We start from the raw sequence: 26,935 nt of genomic DNA, 5'->3' as shown, positions 1-26,935 counted from the left end.
TTGATCCATTGTGTTGAAAAATAAGTTAATAAAATTGATGTGCCTCAATAATTCCGAGACTCGATGTTAGCGAAACAAAACAAGGCTTTTATTAACTTAGAAGGTAACACGTAGTGGAGCGAGGTATCTTCCATCCGGAGGGCTGCAGTACTGGATATGAGGCCAGACTGAGCTTGCTTACATAGGGGCCAGGTATGGGCGGAGCCCTACACACAACACATTCCAATATACAATACAATGGTGAGGAAACGGAACTGGGGGAAGGGAAATGAAACTGAAACCGACCACAGTCACAGGCAGTGATGAATGGAATATTTCATCACAACCGGCTCGGCTCATCCGCCACAATCGCATGCTCCACTGATTCCTGGCCTTGTATGGGACTGGAAGGGCCCGGGGTGATCCTAGCTGATGCAGATAGGGTGGCTGCAGTGAGAGTTCACGTTGCCTCAATCTGGGTGTGGACGAGGCCGGCAAGTGACTGCGTGGCAGCAGTGAGGACCTGTGAGCCAGGTGCCAGTGCTTCGGAGAAGCCCTGGACAGTTCTTTCCATTGCTTCGGACAAGGCTGGTGCTGACCGCTCCACTGCCTCGGACAAGCCCTGCACAGACCTTTCCAGGGATTGTCCGAAGCCCTGAACAGCCCTTTCCATAGCGGCCTCGAAGCCCTGGACAGTCCTCTCCATTGTTGGCCCAAAGCCCTCGACAGACCTCTCCATTGTTGCCCCGAAGCCCTGGACAGTCCTCTCCATTGTTGGCCCGAAGCCCTCGACAGACCTCTCCATTGTTGCCCCGAAGCCCTGGAGAGTCCTGTCCATTGTTGCTCCTAAGCCCTGGAGAGTCCTCTCCATTGTTGCCCCGAAGTCCAACACACTCTTTGCCAGTGTATCTATTGACTGAGGCATCCTCCCCACTGCAGCCATCAGCTCAGTGTGCCTGAGCCGGGCCTGGGTGCTCATTTCAGCCAGGCGACACACCTCCTCTGCACTCTGTGCAGCAGTCATCACTACCTGCCTTGCCCTCCGGGAAGACGGTGGCCGAACTTGCCTACCCCTCTTGCGTTGCTGCATGCCGCTTGGTCCGGCAACTGCCTGATCCTCAGAGCCCTCCCCTCCAGGGAACTACTATCCCCAGTCTGTACATGTGTATGCTCCCCTGAGATTGGAACGGATGGTCCGGCTTCCTCCTGATCCTCGCCTCCGGAGGCACTGGCACTGGCAGCTTCAGGGCGTGGAGCCCCAGTTGGTGATGCATCATCTGAAAGCAGGGAGGTGGAAGAGTGGCTTTAGCAAAAGGACAGGTTGGCGGAAAGGCATGGCAGATTGCGGCACACTGAGGAAGCATGCTGGCGGGGGGACCAAGTGGAAGGAGACAGCTGCAAAAGGTGAGAGCCTTACCCTCGCTGTCGAGAATGGGGTCGGCAGCTGCAGTGGTAACAGGACCAGACAGACGTCCTACAAGAATCTGGTGCACTCTCTCCTCGAGATCCGTGAGAGTGAACACTTGTGGAGGTCCGCCACCGGTTCGACGCTGCTCCTTTCGCATTGTCGCCAGCTTGGACTGCAGGGGAAAGAAGGGGAAGTTCTGTAACATGATGCCTTGAGAGATCATCTCATGCCCCCCATGCTGCAAGAGCCCTTACATGATGCCTTGAGAGATCATCTCATGCCCCCCATGGTGCAAGAGCCCTTACATGATGCCTTGAGAGATCATCTCATGCCCCCCATGGTGCAAGGGCCCTTACATGTGGCCTTGAGTGAAATGTCCGTGTGTGTGCCCAGAAAGGGCCATGGGTGCTTGCTGACAGATGGCCATTGGGGCATCATGGCAACAGGGTCCTCGAAGTTAGGTGCAGATGGAGGGAATCAGAAGTTTGCATAACCAACACTCACCCTAACGACCCGAGTGAGGTCGTTAAATTTCTTCCTGCATTGAACAGGGGTCCTGCTCGCCATGCTGTTGGAGTTGACCCTCTGAGAAACCTCCCTCCAAGATCGCCGGTAAGCCTTTTGATTCGGCCTCTTGCCATTGTCAGGATACAGAACATCTCGACGGCGCTCAACTGCAGACACCAACTGGTCCAGAGCCTCAGTGCTGAAGCGCTCTGCTCTCTGTCTCACCTTCTCCATCCTCACCAAGTTTCTTGCGCCAGAGAAGGGCGAGCGCCGATTCTGAGGCCTACAGGGCATTGAGTGTAGCAGCTCAGGCTGACTGACCCACCCCTTTAAGAGCCGGCCGGCGCCTGGAAGTCTCGTGGTTTCCGGTAATTGAGATCACCTGTGCTGCGCCCGTCCGCGCCGATATTGGGTAGCGCCTGAACTTTTGCGCCTTAGGAGCCCCGTGCAACGTCTGAGTTAGCGCCTCAATCCCCTTTGGGGGTGACGCAACCCAATATCTCGCCAGGCAGCGATAAGTTTCGTCTGGCTATAAACTTTGCGCAGCGCCAGTTCTAACACCTCAAGCGGGGCTATACCCAATTTCTAGGCCATAGTATATAAAGGAGCAAGAGTCAGTGTCTGCCATGAGTGTAGCATAAATTACAAAGGGATAGGAAGCTTTCAACAACAGCTTGCATTTATATAACACATTTAACATAGAAAAGCACTTAGCAGCTTCACAGAAGCATAATCAGACAAAAATGGATGGTGAGCCAAAGAAGGAGGCATAGTCCAAAAGCTGGGTTTTAAGGAGGTTCTTGAAGGTGGCGAGGGACGTGGAGAGGTTTAGGGAGGGAATTCCAGACTGTGGGGCCTAGTTAGCTGAAGGCACAGCTGCCAATTGTGAGACGAAGGGAGGGAGGTACACATAAGAGACCAGAGTCAAGGAAACGGAGAGTTCTGGGCAGGTTGTAAGGCTGGATAAGGTTCCAGAGATAGGGAAGGATGAGGCCATGAAGGGATTTAAATATAAGGATGAGAATTTTAATTTGGAGGCATTGGGGTACAGGGAGTCAGTGTAGGTCAGCAAGAACAGGAGTGATGGCTGAGCTGGACGGTGCAGGTTAGGATACGGATAGCAGAGTTTTGGATAAGCTGAAGTTTATAGAGGGTGGAAGACTGGCCGGGAGACTTGTAATAGTCAAGTATGGAAGTGGCAAAGGCATGGATGAAAGTTTAAGCAGTAGATGGGCTGAGGCAGGGGTGGAGGTGGGCAATGTTACGGAGGTAGAAGTAGGCGGATGAAGAGGATATGGGGTCAGATTCTTAGCTTAGCGTTGAGTAGAATTCAAGACTGCTAACAATCTGGTTCAGTGTGAGACAGTGGCCAGTGAGGGAGATGGAATCAGTGGCATGGTACAGAGTTTGTGGCGGGGGCTGAAGATGATGACTTCTGTCTTCCTAATATTTCATTGGAGGAAATTGTGGCTCAGTCAAGACTGGAGGTCAGACAAAGATCCTGACAACACAGAGACAGTGGAGGGGTCAAGAGAGGTAATTGAGAGGCAGAGCTCGGTGTCATCAGCGTAAATGTGGAAGCTGATCCCATGTTATTGAATAATGTTGCCAAAAAGCAGTGTGTAGATGAGGAAGAGGAGGAGGCCAAGGATAGTTCCAGAAGTATCGATGCAGGGGTGAGAAGAGGAACCATTGCTGGAGATGCTTTCGCTACAATTGGATAGGGAAGAATGGAACCAAGCAAGGGCAACCCCACTGAGCTGGACAATGAAGGATAGGTGTTTGGAGGATGATAGTGTGGGTGGCCAGTTAAAGGCAACAGAGATGTTCAGAAGGACGAGGAGGTAAAGTGTACCAATGTCACAGAAACAGGATGTCATATGTGACTTTGGCAAGGGCCTGTATGTGGTGATGTGGAGAGATTCAAACATGAAGTTGCTGAAAAGATGAGCACGGATTTGGGAGAGGACAACAGTTCAAGGACTTTGGAGAGGAAATGGAGATTGTAGATTCGGCGGTAGTTTGCAAGGACAGAAGATTTATTATGTATCAGAAGTTCATTATGTCGTCTAAACTCCTGGATCCCATTTGCCATCTATTATTTTCTTTATAATATTCACCGGGTGTAAGATCTCCTGGTAATGAATTGCAGATTATTTCTCCAGTAATTTTGCATTGGTAATACCACAATGATTAATCCTGTTGTATGCATGACCCTGTTGGCCCAAGGAGTCAGCACTTGCTGGCAGGAAAGGCCAGTGTTATTTCCCACTCATGCCTCAGCATTTTAAAAGCCACTCTTTTATTGGCAATTATTATGCAGGGATATATAATATCTACTCATCCATTTTTTCACTTGTTTTAGATTTGAGAAAGAATTTCATTAATATCACATCACTCAGAAATATCTCATAGCCCTTCACGTAAACTGAATTGTGTTGAAATGCAGCAACTGTTATGTATGCAAACACAGTTAACATTTTGTGCATAGCCCAATCCCACAACCAATTGTGAGATGAATTACATATTTTTTGGTGGTGTTTGTTGAGGGAAGATTGTTTTCTGGGACATCAGGAGATTGTCATGGTATCTCTAACATCCACCTGAACTACTGGAAAAGATGGACAGGACCTTGATGTAGCATCTCAACTCAGGAATGGTACCTTCAGCACCCTCAAAACTGCACGTAAATTATGAATTCAAATTCATTATTGACATGTTCAGGTTACTCAGTCGAGTGTCTCTTCCTTGATTTCCCCCCCCATTGTTAAAATACATTTTATATTTTTGTTTTGTTTAGTGTTATCGGAAACTGAGCTTGTCTTACTATTCGTTGTTGGAGTGCCTGAGCCAGGACCACATGACCTTTATTGCCAGCCTAGAGCCACACGTGGTCATTTACATCCTGACCTCCTTATCAGAAGGACTCAATGCCTTGGGTGAGTTGCACTAGAAAATGTTTCTTCCTGAATATTTGGAGCTGTTAATACCCAGGTGACCAGTCATCTGCAGAGGCTAAACTGGACAGGAAGGTTGTACATGGTGCCTGTTCAGTAAGAAAACCAGCCAAAAAACAAAGTTGGTAGAGTTGCTAATCCCCTCATTTGTATTTAATGCAGATTTCAAGTTGACAAATAAAATAGTTTCATCATCACCATGCATCGGCGCCAATGCACAATAGTTTCCAAAAGAAGGCTCTAAGGCGCTTTTAGCAATTCTGAAATGTAGTCATCATCACTGGAGTTTATTTCACATGAATGTTCCATCCTTTTCCTGCTTCAGACAGAGGCCAGCCATTTGAGAGTCCTTGCTTTGTTCTCCACCATCCAATTGATGCTGACATTTTTGCTTTTATTCTCTGAGCTTCGGTGCTGGGAAGCATTGAATTGCAGCAATTAGTGACGAGCCATCACTGGAACCTTAATCAGATCATCCCTGAACCGTCTAAACTCAAGGAAATACAGGCCAAGTTTAAACAACCTGGCCTCATAATTTAGCCCTTTAAGCTTTAGTATAATTCTGGTGAATGTGCACTGCACCCACTCCAAGGCCAATAAATCTTTTGAGATTCCGGGGGCGAAATTTGGTTACATCCCGTTTGAGGGCGGTAACCGAATTAGTGCCTCACATTTAGCGCCCGCGTAGCGCTGACGTGTTTCAGCGTCCCTCCCCTTCCGTTAAAGGGGAAGGTTGCTGCGCACTCTGCAGGCCGTTTGACGGCCTCCACTCACCCACCAGGGCAGCGTGGTGCCATGGCTGCAGCCCGGCACCGAGATGCGGTGCTGGACGGCGTGATGTCGGCCACGGACCACGCCAAGGGCCGCCAAGAGAGGCTGACCTGGAGGTCGTCCAAAATAAAAAATGTCGGCGCGGGGCGCAAATGGACCACCTCTTTAATTAGCGCCCTGCCAGAGGCTGTCACTGACACCACCTGTGGCAGCCGAATTTTGTCCGCGGGACGCTAAGGGGCCGCGGCGGGGCGCTAAGGAGTCATGTCGCTCGCCGATGATATCATCGCTGGCGGCGCAACGGCCCGGGGCGCGAGTGCCTCAGTAGCTCCCCGCTGAATTTCTGGGTAGGCACTATTAGCGTCCTGCTTGGGTGATAAGTCCTTTGCGCCTTGTTAGCGCTCCCGGAGGCAGTAACGGTGGGCACAAAGGAGGCGGAATTCCGCCCCCTCGGTCCAAAATTGAACGCAGTACTCCAGATGAGGCCTGACCAAGGCTCTGCACAACTGAAGCATCAGATCCTCACTTTTGAATTCCAGCCCCCTTGAGAGAAAGGCCAATATTCCATTAGCCTTTTTGATATTTTTTTTGTTCCTGTGCACTGGCTTTAGTGATTTCTTTACATGGACACCAAAGTCCTTTGCTCTTCCACAGTGCCTAGTCTCTCACCATGAAGAAACTACTCTGATCTGTCTTTCTTTGATCCAAAATGGATGACCTTACACTCTCCCACATTAAACTCCATTTGCCATAGTTTTTCCCACTCACTTTGTCTGTCTATGTCTCTTTGTAACTTCTTGCTCCCATCTACAAAACTTACTGTACCTCCTAACTTTGTGTCATCTGCAAATTTAGATATATAACTGTCTATTCCTTCATCCAATTCATGAATATATATGGTGAAAATACAAATCCCTGGGGAGCTTTACTTGTCACATCCTGCCAATCAGAGAACATTCCCTTTATCCCTACTCTCTGTCTCCTGCCTCTCAACCAGTTACCAAACCATGTCACAAGGTTACCTCCAATTCCTTTCATTTTTCCTAATAATTTCTTGTCCGGAGCCTTTTCTGAAAGTTGATATAGACAACATCCATAGACATGCCACTATCCACCATGTTAGTGACCTCCTGAAAAAATTCAACTACATTAGTCAGATATGACGTACCCTACACAAATCCATGTTGATTCTCTTTGATCAGCTCATATTGTCCAAGTGCTCAGTCACGCTGTCACTGATGATAAGTTACAGTAACTTCCCCACAATTGATGGTAAACTGACAGGTCTGTTATAATCTGGTTGTAAAGCCGTCTGCACAGAGCGGGATTAAACGGAGTGGACTTGAACAGAGTGTTTTATTTGGGAATTTGGAAAGTGGGAATTTGGGAAAGAGGGGGAAGGAGTTGCTGCCTTTTGCCTACACTACTTCTTGTGCTTTGTGTTACAGGTAGATATATAATTTCAGTGCCCTTAACTTAATCTAGATCAAGTAAATCATCAAGATACTACACTGTAAACTAAGTTACCTAATTACAAATTTAATTAAATAAAACAAGGTCATATAGGGATGGCAGTGCAGGTGCTGTGCCGCAACTGCAGCATGTGGGAGTTTGTGGAGAGCCATTGTGATCCCGGACTACCACGTTTGCAGTAAGTGCCTGCATCTTGAGGAACTTCAGCTCAGAGTTTTTGAGCTGGAGTCTGAGTTGTGGGCATCAGGGATGGGGAGAGTTACCTGGACACGTTGATCCAGGCGGCAGTAAACAATAAAGCACGCCTACCGTGCCATTGCTCGGCCGGGCTTCAGCAAATCAGACCACATTTCCATACTCCTACTTCCTGTTTACAAACAGAAGTTAAAGAGCACACCCACAACAGTAAAAACGGTGCAAAGCTGGACAGTGGACACAGAACTACAACTGCAGGGCGGGTTGGAAATAACGGACTGGAGTGTTTTCAAGAACCCAGACCTGGATGTGTACGCAGGCCACGTTACTGGATACATTAACAGACTGGTGGATGAATGCATTCCTACCAAGACTGTCCGTTTATTTCCTAACTGCAAACCATGGATGAACTCAGACATCCGCAAAAAACTAAGAGAACGGCGTACTGCTTTCAAATCAGGGGACACCGAACTCTACAAGAAGGCCAAGTATGACCTCAGAAAGGCTATCAAAGCAGCAAAAAGAGACTATAAGAACAAACTAGAGTCTCAGTACGGCATGGGCTCTGACGCCAGACGCATGTGGCAGGGACTAAGGGCCATCACCAACTACAAGGGGAGCTCAGCGGGAGTCATCAACACCGATCCCTCCCTACCAGATGAACTGAATACTTTTTATGCTCGCTTTGAGAGGGAGAACACTGAGCCGGCCATCAAAACCCCCAGCCATCCAGAGGATTACACATTACAGCTGACTGAATCCGAGGTCCGGAGAACCTTCAGGAGGGTGAAAGCACGAAGGCAGCCGGCCCAGACGGGGTTTCACCCTGTGTCTTCAAGATCTGCGCAGACCAGCTGGCTCCTGTGTTCACAGACATTTTTAACATCTCATTGCAGCAGTCTGTTGTACCAGTGTGCTTCAAGGAGACAACAATTGTGCCGTTACCTAAGAAGACCAAGGTAACAGGCCTCAATGACTATCGTCCCGTGGCTCTAACATCCATAGCCATGAAGTGCCTGGAAAAGCTGGTCATGACACACATAAGCAGCATCATATCCGATTCCTTGGACCCGTTCCAGTTCGCATATAGGGCGAACAGGTCTGTAGACGATGCCATCTCCCTAACACTACACACTGCCCTGGAACACCTAGACAGGAGGGACACTTACGTCAGACTGTTGTTCATTGACTACAGTTCTGCATTTAATACTATTATTCCCTCCAAACTGGTCCTGAAACTGAGGGACCTAGGCCTGGGCACCCCCATCTGCAATTGGATTCTGGATTTCCTGACTGGTAGGCCTCAAGTGGTGAAAATAGGGAACAACACCTCATCCACTCTGGTCCTCAACACCGGAGCGCCACAAGGCTGTTGCCTCAGTCCTTGGCTGTACTCTCTGTTTACACATGACTGTACAGCCATACACAGCAATAACCGGATTATCAAGTTTGCCGACGACACCACAGTAATTGGCCTGATAAGCAATGATGACGAGACGGAGTACAGAGATAAGATAGTCCAGCTGATGAGATGGTGCAATGACAACAACCTTGCCCTGAACGTTGGCAAGACTAAGGAGCTCATCGTGGACTTCAGAAGCCACCGAGGGAACCATCGCCCCATCAGCATAGACGGGACACCAGTGGAAGCCGTCAGTTGCTTCCGATTCCTGGGACTGCAGATCTCTGATGACCTGGCCTGGAACCATAATACTGAGGCTATGCTGAAGAAGGCACACCAGCGCCTTTACCCTCTGCGGTGCCTGAGGAAATGCGGCATAAGCACACAGTGGCTTGTGAACTTTTACCGCGGCACCATAGAGAGTGTCCTGACGAGTGGTGACAATGTGTGGTATGGTAACACCACTGCACAGAACAAGAAAGCCATCCAGAGAGTTGTGAATACGGCAGAAAAGATCATCGGGTGTGCACTTCCGTCCATCGAGGAGATCTTCCAGACCAGGTGCCGGAACAAGGCCCGCTCCATCATCCAGGACCCCAATCACCCTGGGCACAAACTGTTCTCCCTCCTGCGGTCCGGACGTCGGTACCGCAGCATCCGAACCAGGACCAGCAGGTTTAAGAACAGTTTCTATCCACAGGCAGTGCGCCTACTGAACTGCTAATCGCACTGCTCCATATATTATAGTTATATGTTTATGTAAATATATATATTATGCTTATATTACCATATATTTATCATATTACATTACCATTATTTCCAGTGGTAATTGAGGCTTTTTTGCACTATTCATCATATCCTGCAACTTGGACTGTTATTGCTATACTTTTTGCTTATTTGCTTATTGTTTTTATTTATACTGGTTTTTATTTTTTTGCTTTTATATTTATATGCTTGTATTGTGGGAGTGAGTGGGGAGTAAGCATTCCATTGTACTAGTTACATATGGCAATAAAATGATCTTGAATCTTGAATCAGTCACACCCCTTAAGTTAGGTAGTGGTACAGGTCTGGTTAGTAGTCAGGGACAGGAGGGTATGACTGCAACTCAGGCAGGTAAGGGGACCCCAGGTGCAGTGCTGGAGGAGCCTCAGCCTTTGCCCTTGTCCAACAGGTATGAGGTTCTTGCTGCCTGTGTAGATGAGGGAAAAGCCTGCAGGATGGATGATGAGCAAGCTGACCATGGCACCAAGGTGCAGGAGGCCATTCAAATGGGGGGAGTGAAAGGGAATGTAGTTGTGGTAGGGGACAGTATAGTCAGGGGGATAGATACTATCCTCTACAGCTGCAACTGAGAGTTCCGAAGGTTGTGTTGCCTGCCAGGATTGAAGACGACATCTCGCAGCTGGAGAAGAACTTGTAGTGGGAGGGGGAGGATCCAGTTGTCGTGGTCCATGTAGGAACCAATGACGTAGGTAGAACTATGAATGAGATTCTGCTGAGGGAATTTGAGGAACTAGGATCCAAATTAATCACCAGGGAAAAATACAAATAAGTCAAAGCTAAAGGCACTATATCTGAATGCGCAAAGCATTCGCAACAAAATAGAAGAATTAATAGCGCAGATAGAAATGAACAGGTTTGACCTAATAGCCATAACGGAGATGTGGTTGCAGAGTGGCCAAGGTTGGGAACTAAATATTCCAGGATACTTAACTTTTAGAAGAGACAGGCAAAATGGAAAAGGAGGAGGGGTAACCCTGACAGTAAAGGATGGGATAAAGTCAGTAGAGAGAAAGGATCTTAGCTCTAAAAATTAAGTAGTAGAATCCGTTTGGGTGGAGCTAAGAAACAGCAAGGGGCACAAAACATTGGTGGGAGTTGTTTATAGGCCCCCAAATAGTAGTTGTAATGTAGCACAGAGTATAAATCAGGAAATTAGAGATGCATGTAACAAGGGTAATACTTCAATCTATATCTGGGCAAACCAAATTTGCAGTAATAGTGTGGAGGACGAATTCATGGAATGTATGCAAGATAGTTTTCTAGATTAGGATGTTGAGGAACCAACTAGGGAACAGGCTATTTTAGATCAAGTATTGTGCAATGAGAAAGGGTTAAATAATAACCTTGTAGTAAAGGGGCCTTTAGGGAAAAGTGACCATAATATGATAGAATTTTATATTGAGTTTGAAAGGGATTTAGTTAAATCCAAAACTAGGGTCTTAAATCTAAGCAAAGCAAACTAGGTAGGTATGAGGGGCGAGTTGGCCAAGGTAGATTGGTAAACTGCATTAAAAGGTATGACGGTAGACAAGCAATGGCTAGCATTAAAAAAATTAATACAGCATTTACAACAAACATTCCTTTAAGGCTCAAAAACCCCACAGGAAAAGTGGTCCAACCGTGGCTAACAAAAGAAGTTAAAGATAGTATTAGATCAAAGGAAGAGGCTTATAATGTTGCCAAAAAGAGTAGTAAGCCTGAGGATTGGGAGGATTTTAGAATTCAGCAAAGGAGGGTCAAGAAATTGATAAAGAAAGGGAAAATAGAATATGAGACTAAACTAGCGAGAGACATAAAAACAGAATGTAAAAGCTTCTATAGATATGTAAAAAGGAAAAGATTAGCAAATGTGGGTCCATTACTAGGAATGAGGCTCTGCTGAGGGTGTTTGAGGAGCTAGGATCCAAATTAATCATCAGGGAAAAATACAAATAAGGCTGAGACAGGAGAAATTATAATAGGGAATAAGGAAATGGGAGAGAAATTAAACAAATTCTTTGTGTCTGTCTTCACGGAAGAAGATGCAAAAAACTTCCCGGAAATAGTGGACAACCAAGGGTCTAGCGAGAATGAGGAACTGAAAGAAATTAGTAAAAAAAAAATAGTACTGGTGAAATTAATGGGACTGAAAGCCGATAAATCCCCTGCACCTGAAGGCCTACATCCTAGGGTTTTGAAAGAGGTGGCTATAGAGATAGTGGATGCATTGGCTGTCATTTTCCAAAATTCCATAGATTCTAGAACGGTTCCTGCGGATTGGAAGGTAGCAAATGTAACCGCACTATTTAAGAAAGGAGGGAGAGAGAAAACGGGGAACTACAGACCAGTTAGCCTGACACCAGTAGTGGGGAAAATGTTAGAATCTATTATTAAGGACGTGGTAACAGGGCACTTAGAAAATAATAATAGAATTGAGCAGAGTCAACACGGATTTTTGAAAGGAAAATCGTGTTTGACAAATCTGTTAGAGATTTTTGAGTTTGTAACTAGCAGAATAGATAAGGGGGAACCAATGGATGTGGTGTATTTGGATTTTCAGAAGGCATTCGATAAGGGGCCACGCAAGAGGTTATTAAACAAAATTAGCGCTCATGGGATTGGGGGTAATGTAGTAGCATGGATTGAGTATTGGTTAACGGACAGAAAAGAGAGAGTAGGAATAAACGGGCCATTTTCGGGTTGGCAGGCTGTAACTAGTGGAGTACCACAAGGATCAGTGCTTGGGCCTCAGCTATTCACAATCTACATCAATGATTTGGATGAGGGGACCAAATGTAATATATCTAAGTTTGCTGATGATACAAAGCTGGGTGGGAATGTAAGTTGTGAGGAGGATGCAAGGAGGCTTCAAGGGGATATAGACAGGGTATGTGAGTAGGCAAGAACATGGCAAATGGAATATAATGTGGAGAAATGTGAAGTTAGCCGCTTTGGTAAGAAAAATAGAAAAGCAGAGTACTTTTTAAATTGTGAGAGATTAGGAAATGTTGGTGTTCAGAGGGACCTGGATGTCCTTGTACATGAATCACTGAAAGTTAACATGCAGGTACAGCAAGCAATTAGGAAAGCAAATGGTATGTTGGCCTTTATTACAAGAGGATTTGAGTACAAGAGTAAAGACGTCTTACTGCAATTATATAGGGCCCTGGTGAGACCACACCTAGAGTATTGTGTACAGTTTTGGTCTCCTTATCTAAGGAAGGATATACTTGCCATAGAGGGAGTGCAACGAAGGTTCACCAGACTGGTTCCTGGGATTGGAGTATTGTCCTATGAGGAGAGATTGAGTAGACTAGACCTATATTCTCTAGAGTTTAGAAGAATGAGAGGTGATCTCATTGAAACATACAAAATTCTTACAGGGCTTAACAGGGTAGATGCAGGGAGGATGTTTCCTCTGGCTGGGGAGTCTAGAACCAGGGGTCACTGTCTCAGAATAAGGGGTCGGCCATTTAGGACTGAGATGAGGAGAAATTTCTTCACTCAGAGGGTGGTGAATCTTTGGAATTCTCTACCCCAGAGGGCTGGGGAGGCTCAGTCATTGAGTATATTCAAGACAGAGATTGATAGATTTTTTGAATATTAAGGGAATCAAGGGATATGGGGATAGTGCAGGAAAGTGGAGATGAGATATAAGATCAGCCATGATCTTATTGAATGGCAGAGCAGGCTCGAAGGGCCAAATGGCCTACACCTGCTCCAATTTCTTATGTTCTTATGGTCTCTACCGTGTTCCCTTCTTAAATAACGGAGTAAATAATGACATTGCCAATTTTCCAATGCAAAGGTACAATTCCTGGATCTAGAGCTTTGGAAAATTATGACTAGCACATCTGCAATTTCTTACCCTGGAGTGGAAACCATCAGGTTCTGGAGATTTAGGGTTAGGGTTAGCTTAATGACCACTATTTTCTCCATTTTCATTTTTACTTATATTAAATACAATAAGTTCCCCCTCTCCCCCGAATTAATTCTAGGTTCCCCTGTATCACTGGTATTTTGTCCTCTTCCACTGTGAAAATGGATACAGTGCTCATTTAACAAGTCTGCCAATTTTTTATTATCCATTATAGTCTCTTTTGCATCTGCCTTTAATGAGCCTACATTCCCCTTTACCACTCACTTTCTCCTAATATATTTAAAAAACTATTGATGTTAGCTTTCATATCCCTTGCACGTTTTTTTTCCTATTCCCTTTTTGCACCTCTTATGTTCTTTGTATGCCTTTGTTGGTTTTATAGCTCTCTGTCTGCTGAACTACATTTCTTTGCATTTGGACAAATCTCTTCTGTTAGCTTGATACTATCTCTTACCTCATTTATTGACCATGGTTGCTTAACTATACATGGTGCTTTTGCCTTTTAGAGGTATGTACCAAATACTTCCCACTGTTTGACACGGTTGACCACACTATCGTCCTTCAAAGCCTCTTCGTCATCCAGCTGGGTGGGACTGCCTTCACCTGGTTCCATTCTTATCTATCCAGCCGTAGACAGAGAATCACCTGTAATGTCTTCTCTTTCCGCTCCTGCACCGTTACCTCTGGGGTCCCGCAAGGATCCATTCTTGGCCCCCCTCTTTTTTCTCATCTACTTGCTGCCCCTCGGCGACATCATCTGAAAACACAACATCCGGTTCCAGATGTACGCTGACGACACCCAGCTTTACCCCACCACCACCTCTATCGACCCCTCCACTGTATCTGATTTAGCGCACTGCTTGTCCGACATCCAGTGCTGGATGAGCAGAAATTTCCTCCAACTAAATATTGGCAAGACCAAAGCTATTGTCTTTGGTCCTCGCCATATACTCCGTTCCTTAGCCACTGACGCCATCCCTCTCCCTGGCAAATGTCTGAGGCTTAACCAGACCCTTCGCAACCTTGATGTCGTATTTGACCATGAGATGAGCTTCCAACCATATATTCACTCCATCACCAAAACCGTCTATTTCCACCTCCGTAATATCGCCCGACTCCGCCCCACCTCAACTCATCTGCTGCTGAAACCCTCATCCATGCCTTTGTTACCCATAGACTTGACTGTTCCAATGCTGCCCTGGCCGACCACCCTACATAAACTTAAGCTCATCCAAAACTCTGCTGCCTGTATCCTAACTTGTACCAAGTCCTGTTCACCCATCTTACTTGCTGACCTACATTGACTCCCGGTCTGGCAAGGCCTCAATTTAAAAATTCTCCTCTTTGTTTTCAAATCCCTTCATGGCCTCTCCCCTCCATATGTCTGTAAACTCCTCCAGCCCTACAACCTTCCAAGATATCTGCGCTTCTCCAATTCCGGCACAGACACGATGAGCCAAATGGCCACCTTCTGTGCCGTAAATCTCTATGATTCTGGCCTCTTGCACATCCCCGATTTTAATCCCTCCACCATTGGCGGTCATGCCTTCAGCTGCCGAGGCCCTAAGCTCTGGAATTCCCTCCTAAAATCTCTCCGCCTCTCTCTCCTCCTTTAAGACGCTCCTTAAAACCTACCTCTTTGAGCAATCTTTGGTCATCTGTCCTAATAGCTCCTTATGTGGCTCGGTGTTAAATTTTGTTTGCTAATGCTACTGTGAAGCACCTTGGGAAATTTTACTATGCTAAAGGTGCTATATAAATGCAATTTGTTGTTGTCATCTGTATGTTTACCCATTTACTGTTCAGCCCACTTTACTGCAGTTAATTTATTTCTCATCCCTTCAAAGTTTGCCTTACATAAATTTAAAACCTTAGTTTGTGACTCTTCCTTCTCCCTCAAACTTATTATCAAATTCATTCACATTATGGTCATTATTTGTGAGATGTTGCCTTACTATCAAATTGTTAACTGATTCTGGTTCATTGCTCATCTCTAAATCCAGTATGGCCTGTTCCCTTGTCGGTTCTGAAACATTGTTGTCGAAAACTGTCTCGAAATTCATTGCCTTTACAACTTGAGCTGCTCTGCTTCTCCCTGTCATGTGAAAATTAAAATCTTTCATTATAACCACATTGGTCCCTGGTCTCCGTATTTAGAAATCCCTCCCACTACATCACTACGATCAGGAAATCTACAGACAACTCCTCCCAGAGTCATGCATTCTTTGCTATTTCTTAGCTCTACCCAGTGTATTCACTGCCTGATCATCCCTTCTTTATACTACAGGAAACTCTTTATTATCCGGCACCAACGGGACCGGCGTGGTGCCGGTTTATCAAAAAGTCCGGATTACAGAGAAGTATAGTTAAAAGATACGAGAGCGCTGTACACAGCAACAAATCCAGGCATCCCTGTTGCTTAGCAACATGTGCAGGAACTCCGGCCACAGACCAAGCGTCCCTGTTAAGTGCACGAACCCCAGTTACACAGCCACAGATCCAGAACTGCCACTAATATGAAGTAAAACTTACCTGAACCTACTCCTGAATTTTGCCAGTTAACAGAGATTTCCGGTTATTTAGGTGCCGGTAAATCGAGAGTTTCCTGTACTGTAATTTTGTTTTTTTATTAATATTGCTACTCCTCCTCCTTTCCCAATTTTCCTGTCCTTTCTAAAGATCGTATCATGTGGAATATTTAGCTCCCAATCATGCCCAGCTTGTAGCCAGGTCTCTGAGGTTGTGCTGCACTGTTGCCCGCTCAGATGGACATAAAACACTCCATGACACTACGTCGAAGAAGAGCAGGGGCGTTCTCCCCAGTGTCCTGGCCAATATTTATCCCTCAACCAACATTCACTAAGAACACATTATCTGGTCATTATTTCATTGCTGTTTGTAGGACCTTGCTGTGCACCAATTGGCTACCGCATTTCCTACATTACAACAGTGTGATGAAATAACTCTGTGTTCTGAATTGTCTGTTGTTGTACTTGTTCCTCTTTTAAATGGACCAAGTAAATTAAACAAATAAACTGTAATTAAACCTCTAAAACTTTAAATAAACCTTAGCAAATCAAATTAAAATTTGGTTGTCCAATCCAATTATGCACTCCAGTCCCCGCGGCGCCCACCGGTCACGGAAGTGTGTACTTGTTGATGTCTGTAAATGTTTTACAGGTGTAACTACTAATGTTCCTCCCTAGCTCCGCCTTTATGGATCCTCCTGATTGGTGTGAGTCTTATTTATAAGAGCTGGGTTTTACTCATAAGGGCTGGGTCAGTGACGAATGATAGTTGCCCTGTGTTAACTTGATGCCAAGATTCTTACTTAATAAAAGCCTTTAGTTTTAAGTTGTAACCTCATGGATTCAGGCAGTCATTTGGCACATCAATTTTATTAAGTAACAACTTTGGAAGATGGATCGATTTTTGAAACCAGAGCGTCTGGATATCGATCCCCATTCGGCAGATGCATCGAAGAAATTTATGCATTGGCTTCGATGTTTTGAATACTTCATCGCATCGATCGATCCGACGGTTAACAAGTTGGGTCTTTTAACCAACTTGGTAAGTCATCAAACTTACTCTATATTTGAAGATATTACTACGTATGAAGAGGCCCTTGCCGCTCTTAAGCCCAGTACCTTAAGTCGGTTAATGAAGTATACGCCAGGTATCTTTTGTCTACTCGCAGGCAATTACCTGAGGAATCCCTGGATGATTTTCTGCAGGATCTTAAGGCTTTGGCTAAGGATTGCAACTACAAGGCTGTCTCTGCTATATTGTATCAGGAAGAAGCCATCCGTGATTCTTTCATATCTGGCCTTCGATCTAATTATATTAGACAGAGACTCCTCGAGAATGACTCGTTAGTTTTAAAAACAGTCATTGTTACGGCTCGATCGTTAGATGTAGCCCAGAAGAATTTGGAAGTGTATGCATCAGCCCATGTGTCTCTCTCAGCCTCGTGTGTTCCGAGTATGGAGGCATCCATAATGTCAATGGAGCCTCCACTTAATCCTACTGTTGCGGCTGTACCCCATGGGTCTAAGTGTTATTTTTGTGGCCAACCTAAACACTCCAGGCAAAGATGCCCAGCCAGAGAGGCTACTTGTTTTAAATGTAAGAAACGGGGACATTTTAGTAAAGTCTGTAAGGGTAATCCTGTACCTGATGTCTTCTCTGCTGCCGCCTATCGTTTTACTCTAGCCTCGGTTACGGTTGACCAGACCATACCGTGTTTCTTGTTGAAATCTATGATGGACATTAAGATTAATGGTCGTCCTACTGGGTGTTTGATAGACTGTGGCAGTACTGAAAGTTTTATACATCCCAAACTTGTTAACTCCTGTTCATTGAAGGTGTATCCTACTCGAAGTGAAATTGTGATGGCGTCCAAGTCCCTTACTTCGGAGGTAACTGGATATTGTAAAGTCACATTGACCGTTAAGGATACGGAGTATAAGGACTTTAAACTCCTTATATTACCTCAGTTGTGTGTGAACTTAATTTTAGGTTTGGACTTCCAGTGTCAGCATGAGAGCGTTACCCTTAAGTATGGTGGGTCTCAGCCTCCACTCACAGTCTGCGGCCTTTCTACTTTAAAAGTAAGTCCGCCTTCTTTGTTCGTGAACCTTGCTCCTAATTGTAGACCTATAGCGACTAAGAGTTGACGGTATAGTTCAGAAGATAAAACATTTATAAAAGAGGAAGTGGAAAGGCTTCAACGGGAGGGAATCATCGAACACACTAATAGCCCGTGGCATGCCCAGGTGGTGGTGGTTAAAACTAATGAAAAGAAAAGACTTGTGGTCGATTATAGCCAGACTATAAACTTGTATACCCAATTGGACGCCTATCCTTTGCCTCGTATTTCTGAGATGGTGAACCAGATAGCTCAGTATCGCGTGTTCTCCACCATTGATTTAAAGTCTGCCTACCATCAACTCCCTATCAAAATAGAAGACCGACCTTATACGGCCTTCGAAGCTAATGGGCACCTGTATCAATTTCTTAGGGTGCCCTTTGGAGTGACGAATGGGGAATCCGTCTTCCAACGGGAGATGGATCATATGGTGGATGAATACGCATTGGAAGCAACATTCCCATACCTGGACAATGTTACTATCTGTGGGCGTGACCAACGGGAGCATGATCAAAATCTCGCAAAGTTCCTAGAGACGGCAAAGAGGTTAAACCTGACCTACAACGAAAACAAGTGTACCTTCAATACTACACATTTGTGTATTCTTGGTTGTGTTGTGGAGAATGGGGTAATCGGGCCGGATCCTGAAAGATTACGCCCACTTAAGGAATTACCTTTACCTCACACTGTAAAAGCTTTAAGAAGGTGTCTGGGATTCTTTTCGTACTATGCCCAGTGGGTGGCTAGCTACTCAGATAAAGTCCGACCTCTTATTAAGTCGACGTCTTTTCCGCTATCGGCGGAAGCTTAGGAGGCTTTCTGTAATATCAAACGGGACATTGAGAAGGCAGTGGTATGTGCCGTGGATGAGAAGATCCCTTTTCAAGTGGAAAGTGATGCATCTGATTTTGCGTTGGCAGCAACTCTTAACCAAGCTGGTAGACCAGTAGCCTTCTTCTCTCGTACATTGCAAGGACCAGAAGTTCGACATTCTTCAGTGGAAAAGGAGGCACAGGCAATTATTGAAGCAGTCAGGTATTGGAGACATTATCTCGCTGGCCGACGTTTTACGCTTATTACTGACCAGCGATCTGTGGCCTTTATGTTCAATACTAAGCAGAGAGGCAAGATCAAAAATGATAAGATTTTAAGATGGCGAATAGAACTGTCAACATATGACTATGATATTCAGTACAGGCCTGGAGTATTTAATGAGTCATCGGATGCTTTGTCACGAGGAGTATGTGCTAGTCTAGGTATAGATAAGCTTCAAAGTCTCCACGATGCACTCTGCCACCCTGGGGTTACCAGAATGAACCACTTCATTAAGTCCCATAATCTACCCTACTCTATTGAGGAGGTCCGGACAATGACCAGAACCTGTCGTGTTTGTGCTGAATGCAAACCCCGCTTCTATAAGCCGTCCGAGCCAGCTCATCTTATTAAAGCAACTCGACCATTTGAGCGTTTGAGTCTCGATTTTAAAGGTCCCCTTCCATCGAGCGACCGTAATGTCTATTTTCTTAATATTATAGACGAGTACTCTCGGTTCCCTTTTGTTATCCCCTGTCCGGATGTGACCAGTGCTGTTGTAATTAAATGCCTCTGCCAACTGTTTTCTTTGTTTAGCATGCCTAACTATATACATAGTGATAGGGGTTCTTCCTTTATGAGCGAAGAATTGCGACAGTTTTTGCTATCGAAAGGAATTGCAACGAGTAGAACTACCAGCTATAACCCTCGTGGTAATGGGCAGGTCGAGAAAGAAAATGTGACAGTGTGGAAGGCTATCGTATTGTCTCTGAAGTCCTGCCAGACGTGCTACATTCTATAAGGACTCTTTTGTGTACAGCGACGAATGCCACCCCTCATGAAAGGATGTTTAGCTTTCCAAGAAAAGCTACTAATGGAGTATCGTTACCCACATGGTTGACGACCACGGGCCCTGTGCTGTTGCGCAGACATGTGAGAGGCCACAAGACTGATCCACTGGTGGAGGAAGTACAACTCCTTCATGCTAATCCCCAGTATGCGTACATTCAATATCCGGATGGGCGAGAGGATATGGTCTCTATTAAAGATCTTGCACCTGCTGGAGCTCGAAAAGAGTTCGACTCTGAGAGTAGAGTTTTTAATCGTGGTATTGGACCTTCCGAGACACAAACCCTCAGTGTGGAAACCACTGATGATTCTGGGAATTCTGATGAACCGGAGTTGGTACTCCGGGAGGAGCCTCAGCAAGAGTTACGTCATTCCCAGAGGACTATCAGACCTCCTGACATTGAATCTATAGCAGGGGGTGAATGTGATGAAATAACTCTGTGTTCTGGATTGTCTGTTGTTGTACTTGTTAATGTCTGTAAATGTTTTACAGGTGTAACCACTAATGTTCCTCCCTAGCTCCGCCTTTATGGATCCTCCTGATTGGTGTGAGTCTTATTTATAAGAGCTGGGTTTTACTCATAAGGGCTGGGTCGGTGATGAATGATGGTTTGCCCTGTGTTAACTTGATGCCAAGATTCTTACTTCATAAAAGCCTTTAGTTTTAAGTTGTAACCTCATGGATTCAGGCAGTCCTTTGGCACATCAAACAGTGACTACACTGCAAAAGTAAATCTTTTAGAGATACCCTAAGGTCATGAAAGGCGCTATATAAATGCAAGTCTATTTTTACTGCATCATACCCTTAAGCTAACTTACTTGTTTCATTTCCTATGCTACGTGCATTCGTGTACATAATTTTTATTTGGGTAACTGTTTTTTTGTTTTGTTAGTCTTTTTCTTGCACTATTTGACTTAGTGTGTGTATTTTTACCCTTCCACCCTCCTCCCTAACTAGTTTAAATCTTTCCACACTTCCCTATTTACCCTTTCCACAAGTACACAGACAACTTATTTTTTATTCATCCTCGCTCAGGGTGTGGGCATCATTGGCAAGGCCAGCATTTATTGCTCATTCCTAGTTGCCCTGAGAAGGTGCTGAAACAACTGAGTAGCTGGCTGGGCTAATTCGCAGCGCAGCGTTGTTGTGGGTCTGGAGTCACATGTAGGCCAGACCAGGTAAGGACGGCAGATTTCCTTCCCTAAGGAACATTAGTGAACCAGATGGGTTTTTACGACAATCCGACAGCTTCATGGTCACTTTTACTGATACCAGTTATTTATTTCCAGTTTTTTTTTAAATTGCATTTAAATTCTCAAACTGCCATGGTGGAATTTGAATTTGCATTCTCCAGATTATCATTCCAGTTACCTAACCATTACACTACAATATCCAGTAACTTACTTTCTGTCTGTTACCATTCCGGTGAATTAACTCCTGTTTTATAACGCTCCTGTGAAGCGCCTTGGGCCGCTTTACTACGTTAAAGGTGCTATATAAATACAGGTTGTTGTTGTTGAGGGGTTGACCTCATAGTTTCCATCTTCCCACCCTCCTTTCCCTCCCTCACCTTTCGCCCGCCTTCCCCCAAGGTGCCACTGGGGAGTTTGTAAGTTCATTGTGTGTGGAAATGAGGCAGCGAACCTGCATTACATAATACAGCATGATGATTCCGTACCATTGTACCATTCATGGACCCCAGCTGGAAAGTGTGTGTGTTGGATGAGCACAGGGTCAGGCTCATCTAATGCCACTCATGGTCAGATACCCACCCGACACTCCCTGTCATGAAGAATGGCCACTTGGGTGAGGTACTAGAGAACCTATACCCAACAATGGTCAGGGCCTTCAGCAGAGGGGGTGAGGAGGTGAAAAGAAAATCTCACCAGCAGTGATGTGCAGAATCCTTTTTGTAAATCTGTTCACAGAAACATGACCTGCAGAGAAATCAAAGCAGAGCACGGAGTCATTTTACAATGGGTGTTGGTATTTGACCCGGTACTGGGTCACCATGGAAAACTTTGAAGCTGTTTGGGGGACAAAAATAACTGCTGCCTTCCCCCCATCCCCCCCCCCCACCTTTAACATCTCTAGAGGAAACAACAGTTTTGACTGTTTTGAGTTAGTTTTACATCTGTCAAAGAGGTTTGACCTCAATGTTGTTCTCTGTAACTGGCTTAATTACCATTATAACTACAGACTTATTCTCGATTGTTTATGTTGGAAGGTTTCTTCAGTGTCTGAATATGTGCAGCATTATTGAAGGTATGAGATTGGCAGATAGCAAACTGTCACCCTGGAATGAATCAATCTTAATGGGAAACCCTCATGCAGACATTTATTACCACTATACAATGGAGCATTCCCTTCCGATGTGTTTACTTGACTTATTGCAGCTAGCACATGAACAAGAGCCTGCTTGACACCTTATCATCTCATCTCACCTGAACCCCGTGCCAATTTGGTTCTGAGTAACAGTTGAACAATGTTTAAAAATGAAATTGACAGAGTTCCTATGATGGGCAATGGCACTGCATGGGGATCGGTAGCACTACAAACTAAAAGATGCCAGCTTCGATTTCCGGTCAGTGAGGGGGCTGATCTCAGTTGGGGCACTACAGTTGACCTTAGTGCCCCTGGGATAAGGAAACAAGCCTGGTTCCTACTCCTAACCACTATCCAATGTGTGCATGCCATCGTATAAGGAAAGTCAGTTTTCAGTTCTGACACAGATCCTATACCTGAAATGTTAACCTGTCTTTTCTCTTTTCAGATGTTGCTAGGCCTGCTGTGTATTTCTAGAAATTTCTGTTCTTTATTTGAGTTATTCTTAATATTTGCTTTAAACTACTTCTTCCCTTCCATGCCTAGCAGCAAATGATGCAACCTATTCCTTTCACTTATTTACATCCAGCACATCGCGCTCTGGGTTGTTTCTGCAATGAAGACCATTTTTACGTGGACAAGTTGTTAGCCTGAATCACAATCCCCTACCAGGAGGCAATGTGGTTCAAACCCATAACCTTCCGACTCTGAGACGGGAATGCTACCACTGAGCCACGGCTCACTCCTGTTTTAAATTTACCTTCCACTCATTTCAATTTATTTCCTCAAGTTCTTCTTTCTTGATTTATTTTGAAATGATATTCTGGGTTTTCCTTATCTATCCCGCAAGACCCCCAGTTGAGAACCCGTGTTATAGATAGTACACACTGCAGCCATGTTGCACCGATGGTGGAGGGAGTGAATATTTAAGCTAGTGAATGGGGTGCTGGCCAAGCAGACAGCTTTGTCCTGGCTGGTGTCGAGCTTCTTGAGTGTTGTTGCGCTGTATTCATCCAGGCAAGTGGAGAGTATTCCATCACACTCATGACCTGTGCATTGTAGATGATGTCATGGCTTTGGGGACCAACTCGCCTTGGAATAACCAGCCTCTCTCCTGCTGTAGTAGCCATGGCAATTATGTGGCTGATCCAGTTCAGTTTCTGGTCAATGGTGACCCCCTAGGATAGGGCCCAGGAGAAGATCCAAGTATGACTCCGCTCCAAGTATGACTCAGCTCCTTCAGGAGAGGCTCCCAGTATGAGTCAGCTCCTCCAGGAGAGGATCCCAGTATGAGGCAGCTCTTCCAGGAGAGGATCCCAGTATGAGTCAGCTGTTTCAGGACACGGTGCAGTATGAGTCAGCATAGGAACAGGAGTAGGCCATTGACCCGCTCGAGCCTGTTCCACCATTCAATGAGATCATGGCTGATCTGCAACCTAACTCTATATATTCGCCTTTATATATCAATCTCCGATTTAAAATTAACAATTGATCTAGCATCAATTGCCATTTGCAGACGAGAGTTCCAAACTTCTACCACCGTTGTGTGTAGAAGTGTTTCCTAATTTCACTCCTGAAAGGTTTGGCTCAAATTTTTAGACTATGCCCCCAGTCCTAGAATCCCCAACCAGCAGAAATAGCTTCTCTCTATCTGTTCCCCTTAAAATCTTGAAAACTTTGATCAGATCATCCCTTAACATTCTAAATTCTGGGGAAGACAACTCTAATTTATGTAATCGCTCCTCGTAACTTAACCCTTGAAGTTCGGGTATCATTCTGGTAAACCTACACTGCACTCCCTCCAAGGCCAATATATCCTCCCTCAGGTGTGATGCCCAGACTGCTCACAGTACTCCAGGTGTGGTCTAACCAGGGTTTTGTATCGCTGCAGAATAACTTCTACCCCCTTGTATTCTAGTCCTCTAGATATAAAGGTCAGCCTTTTAAAATTATTTTCTGTATCTGATCATGACATTTTAATGATCTATGTACCTGGACCTCCACTGTTTTTAGCTTTCCACCATTTAGAATGTTCCATCCTTTTTAGGCCCAAAGTGGATGACCTCGCAATTGCCTACATTGAAATCCATTTGCCACAGTTTTGCCCATTCACTTAATCTGTCGATATCCCTTTGTAATTTTATGCTTTCATTTACACTGCGTACAATGCTGCCTATCTTTGTGTCATCGGCAAATTTGGATATATGACTTTCTATGCCATCATCTAAGTAGTTAATAAATACTGTGAATAGTTGAGGCCCCAACACAGATCCCTGCGGGACACCACGAGTCACATCCAGCCAATTTGAGTACCTGCCCATTATCCCTACTGCGAGTCTCCTGCTGCTCAGCCAATTTCCTAACCAGGTCAATAATTTGTCCTCAATTCCGTGGGCTTCCAGCTTAGTTAACAGTCTCTTATGTGGGACTTTATCAAATGCCTTCTGGTAGTCAATATAAATAACATCCATAGACATTCCCCTGTCCACTACTTTAATCACCTCCTCAAAAAATTCAATCAGGTTTGTCAGGTATGACCTACCTTTCACAAATCCATGCTGGCTCTCTCTGATCATCTGAAAATTTTCGAGGTGTTCAGTCACTCTATCCTTAATTATAGACTCTAGCAGTTTCCCGACAACAGATGTTAGGCTAACTGGTCTATAATTCTCTGGTTTCCCCCTCTCACCATCCTTAAATAGTGGAGTGACATCAGGACAGTGTGCGGTATGAGTCAGCACCTGCAGGACAGAGCACTGTATGAGTCAGCGTCTTCAGGACAGGAGGTGAAAAACAGTAATAGGTAACAGTCAACTTAAAAAAAAAAAGAGTTACTTGATGTTAAGAGATATCAGGCACTCCAGGTAGGTAGCAACATCCACTTAAATACAGCAAAGAAAGGATTTCTATAGCACATTTCACGACCTAGGATGTCCCAAAGCGCTTTACGGTCAATAAAGTACTTTTGAAGTGTAGTCACTGTTGTAATTCTGGAAAAGCAGAAACCAATTTGCACACAGCAAGCCCCTACGAACAGCAATGACATAAATGGCCAGATCATCTGTTTTAGGTGTTGGTTGAGGGATAAAGATTGGCCAGGACATCAGGGAGAACTCCCCTGCTCTTCTTCGAAATAATGCCATGGGATCTTTTACATACACCTGAGGGGGCAGACTGGGGCCTCGGTTTAATGCCTTATCCGAAAACGTCACCTCTACCAGTGCAGCACTCCCTCATTACCGCACTGGAGTGTCAGCCTAGATAATGAGCTCAAGTCTTTAGATTAGGGCATGAACCCACGACCTTCAGGCTCAGAAGCGAGAGTGCTATGACTGAACTACGGCTAACTATTCAAATTATGAGCAGAAACAGACAAACACGAGAGTATATTATTTTTAGATTAAATTTTTTAACACTTTGGGGGAGAAATTGAGTATAGCCCCGCTTGGGGCGCCAGCCTCGCCAGGGCGCTAAAAGTAGTGCCCCGGAAGCATTCATGGCCGCCCGCCGGAAATTGAGTGGTAGCGCCCCAAAGGGAAGCGCGGCGCTACTGGAGGCGCCCCGCATCCCTCTTGGGGCGCTGTGACTGAATATCGTGGCGCAACGTGCCGCAGCGCCACATGCTGCGGCACGTCGCGCTGTGGTATTGCAGGCCTTCCTCCCCTTAAAGGGGAGGGGCCTTGTGCAGTGCGATCTGGGGCCCAGCTGGGCCCCCGAGGATCGGGAGTGCAGGCAAAATAGCCTGGCACCGAGGAGAAGTGCCAGGCTCTTGGAACGCAGCCGGCACTCCGCGGGGGAGGGGGGGTTCAGGAGGCCGGGGACGGGAGCGCTGGCAGGCGGCCAACAACAAAAATGGCCGCCCCGCACCTCTCCTTTAATTTGCGCCTCCCCGGCCGCAGGTAGGCCCCCCTGAACCGGTCGGACATAGCGTCCGGTGGTAAATCAGGGGGCGCTGCTAAATATCGCAGCCGGGGCGCTGTGCACACCGATGACGTCATCGGTGGCGGCGCAGCGCTAACGGTTAGCGCCACCACTAACGTCCCGCGGAATTTAGCAGGAGGCGTGGACAGTGCCGCGCCCGGGCGCCAGTTGGCTTGCGACCCACTTAGCGCCCTCTTAAGGCGCTAACGGGTGGCGCAGCCAACTGAATTTCTCCCCCTTTGATTTTTAAAACAGAAAATCAGCTGATCTAATCTGACCAGACTGTAGTGCTGTCCAACACATTCCGTTCTGTCTAGTCATGGCCCACATCAGTTGCACTTTCTTACAAACATGATCAATATCTAAAAATTTCTGCACTTTTATTTGTAGTTGCTGACAATTGTTCTGACCTTCAATAACACCTTCCAATTTATTGTAGCTACACAAACTTTTTAAACCCTGAAATCACAGCAGTCTCTCTTTCTGCTCTCTTTATTCTAATCTCAGTTTATACCTGCACCAGGAAGAAGTTGCATTACTTATGAGAAAAAAAAGTAGTCTTTTTTTTTAATTGCTGTTAAGCCTAGCAGCTTTGTTTATTGGTTACCCAATTAAGGAGTAATGGGGTGCAAAATGATATAGGTGATTATATTAACTTGTGATTGCATGCGGACATACAAAAGTGTTGGGCAGGAAAAGACCAACTGGGTCAGATTAATTGGAATGATAGATGTTAAAGAATATGGCTACTTTCAAGGCGTTGTGTGCGTATCCTGTTAAACACCGTCAGGATAAGAGCTACTCCAACACACTGAAGTGAGT

The 26,935-nt window shown here is 45.4% G+C and overlaps 1 protein-coding gene across 1 annotated transcript in view; it reads left to right on the top strand.

The window, feature by feature from the left end:
- The window catches only part of LOC147113758 (ran-binding protein 17-like), an 815,149-nt gene that overhangs the window by 662,394 nt on the left and 125,820 nt on the right, over positions 1 to 26,935 (top strand). Inside the window, exon 20 of the mRNA XM_085995069.1 lies at positions 4,695 to 4,833. Coding sequence (XP_085851195.1) covers positions 4,695 to 4,833 — 139 coding nt within the window. The remainder of the gene's footprint in view (positions 1 to 4,694; positions 4,834 to 26,935) is intronic.

This window comes from Somniosus microcephalus, chromosome 8 (assembly GCF_052327205.1).
Source record: "Somniosus microcephalus isolate GS21.2 chromosome 8, FLI_Smic_1.0, whole genome shotgun sequence".
Taxonomy (NCBI): Eukaryota; Metazoa; Chordata; class Chondrichthyes; order Squaliformes; family Somniosidae; genus Somniosus; species Somniosus microcephalus.
Note: the sequence above shows the minus strand (reverse complement) of the source record. Positions and strands in the feature narration are given on the sequence as shown.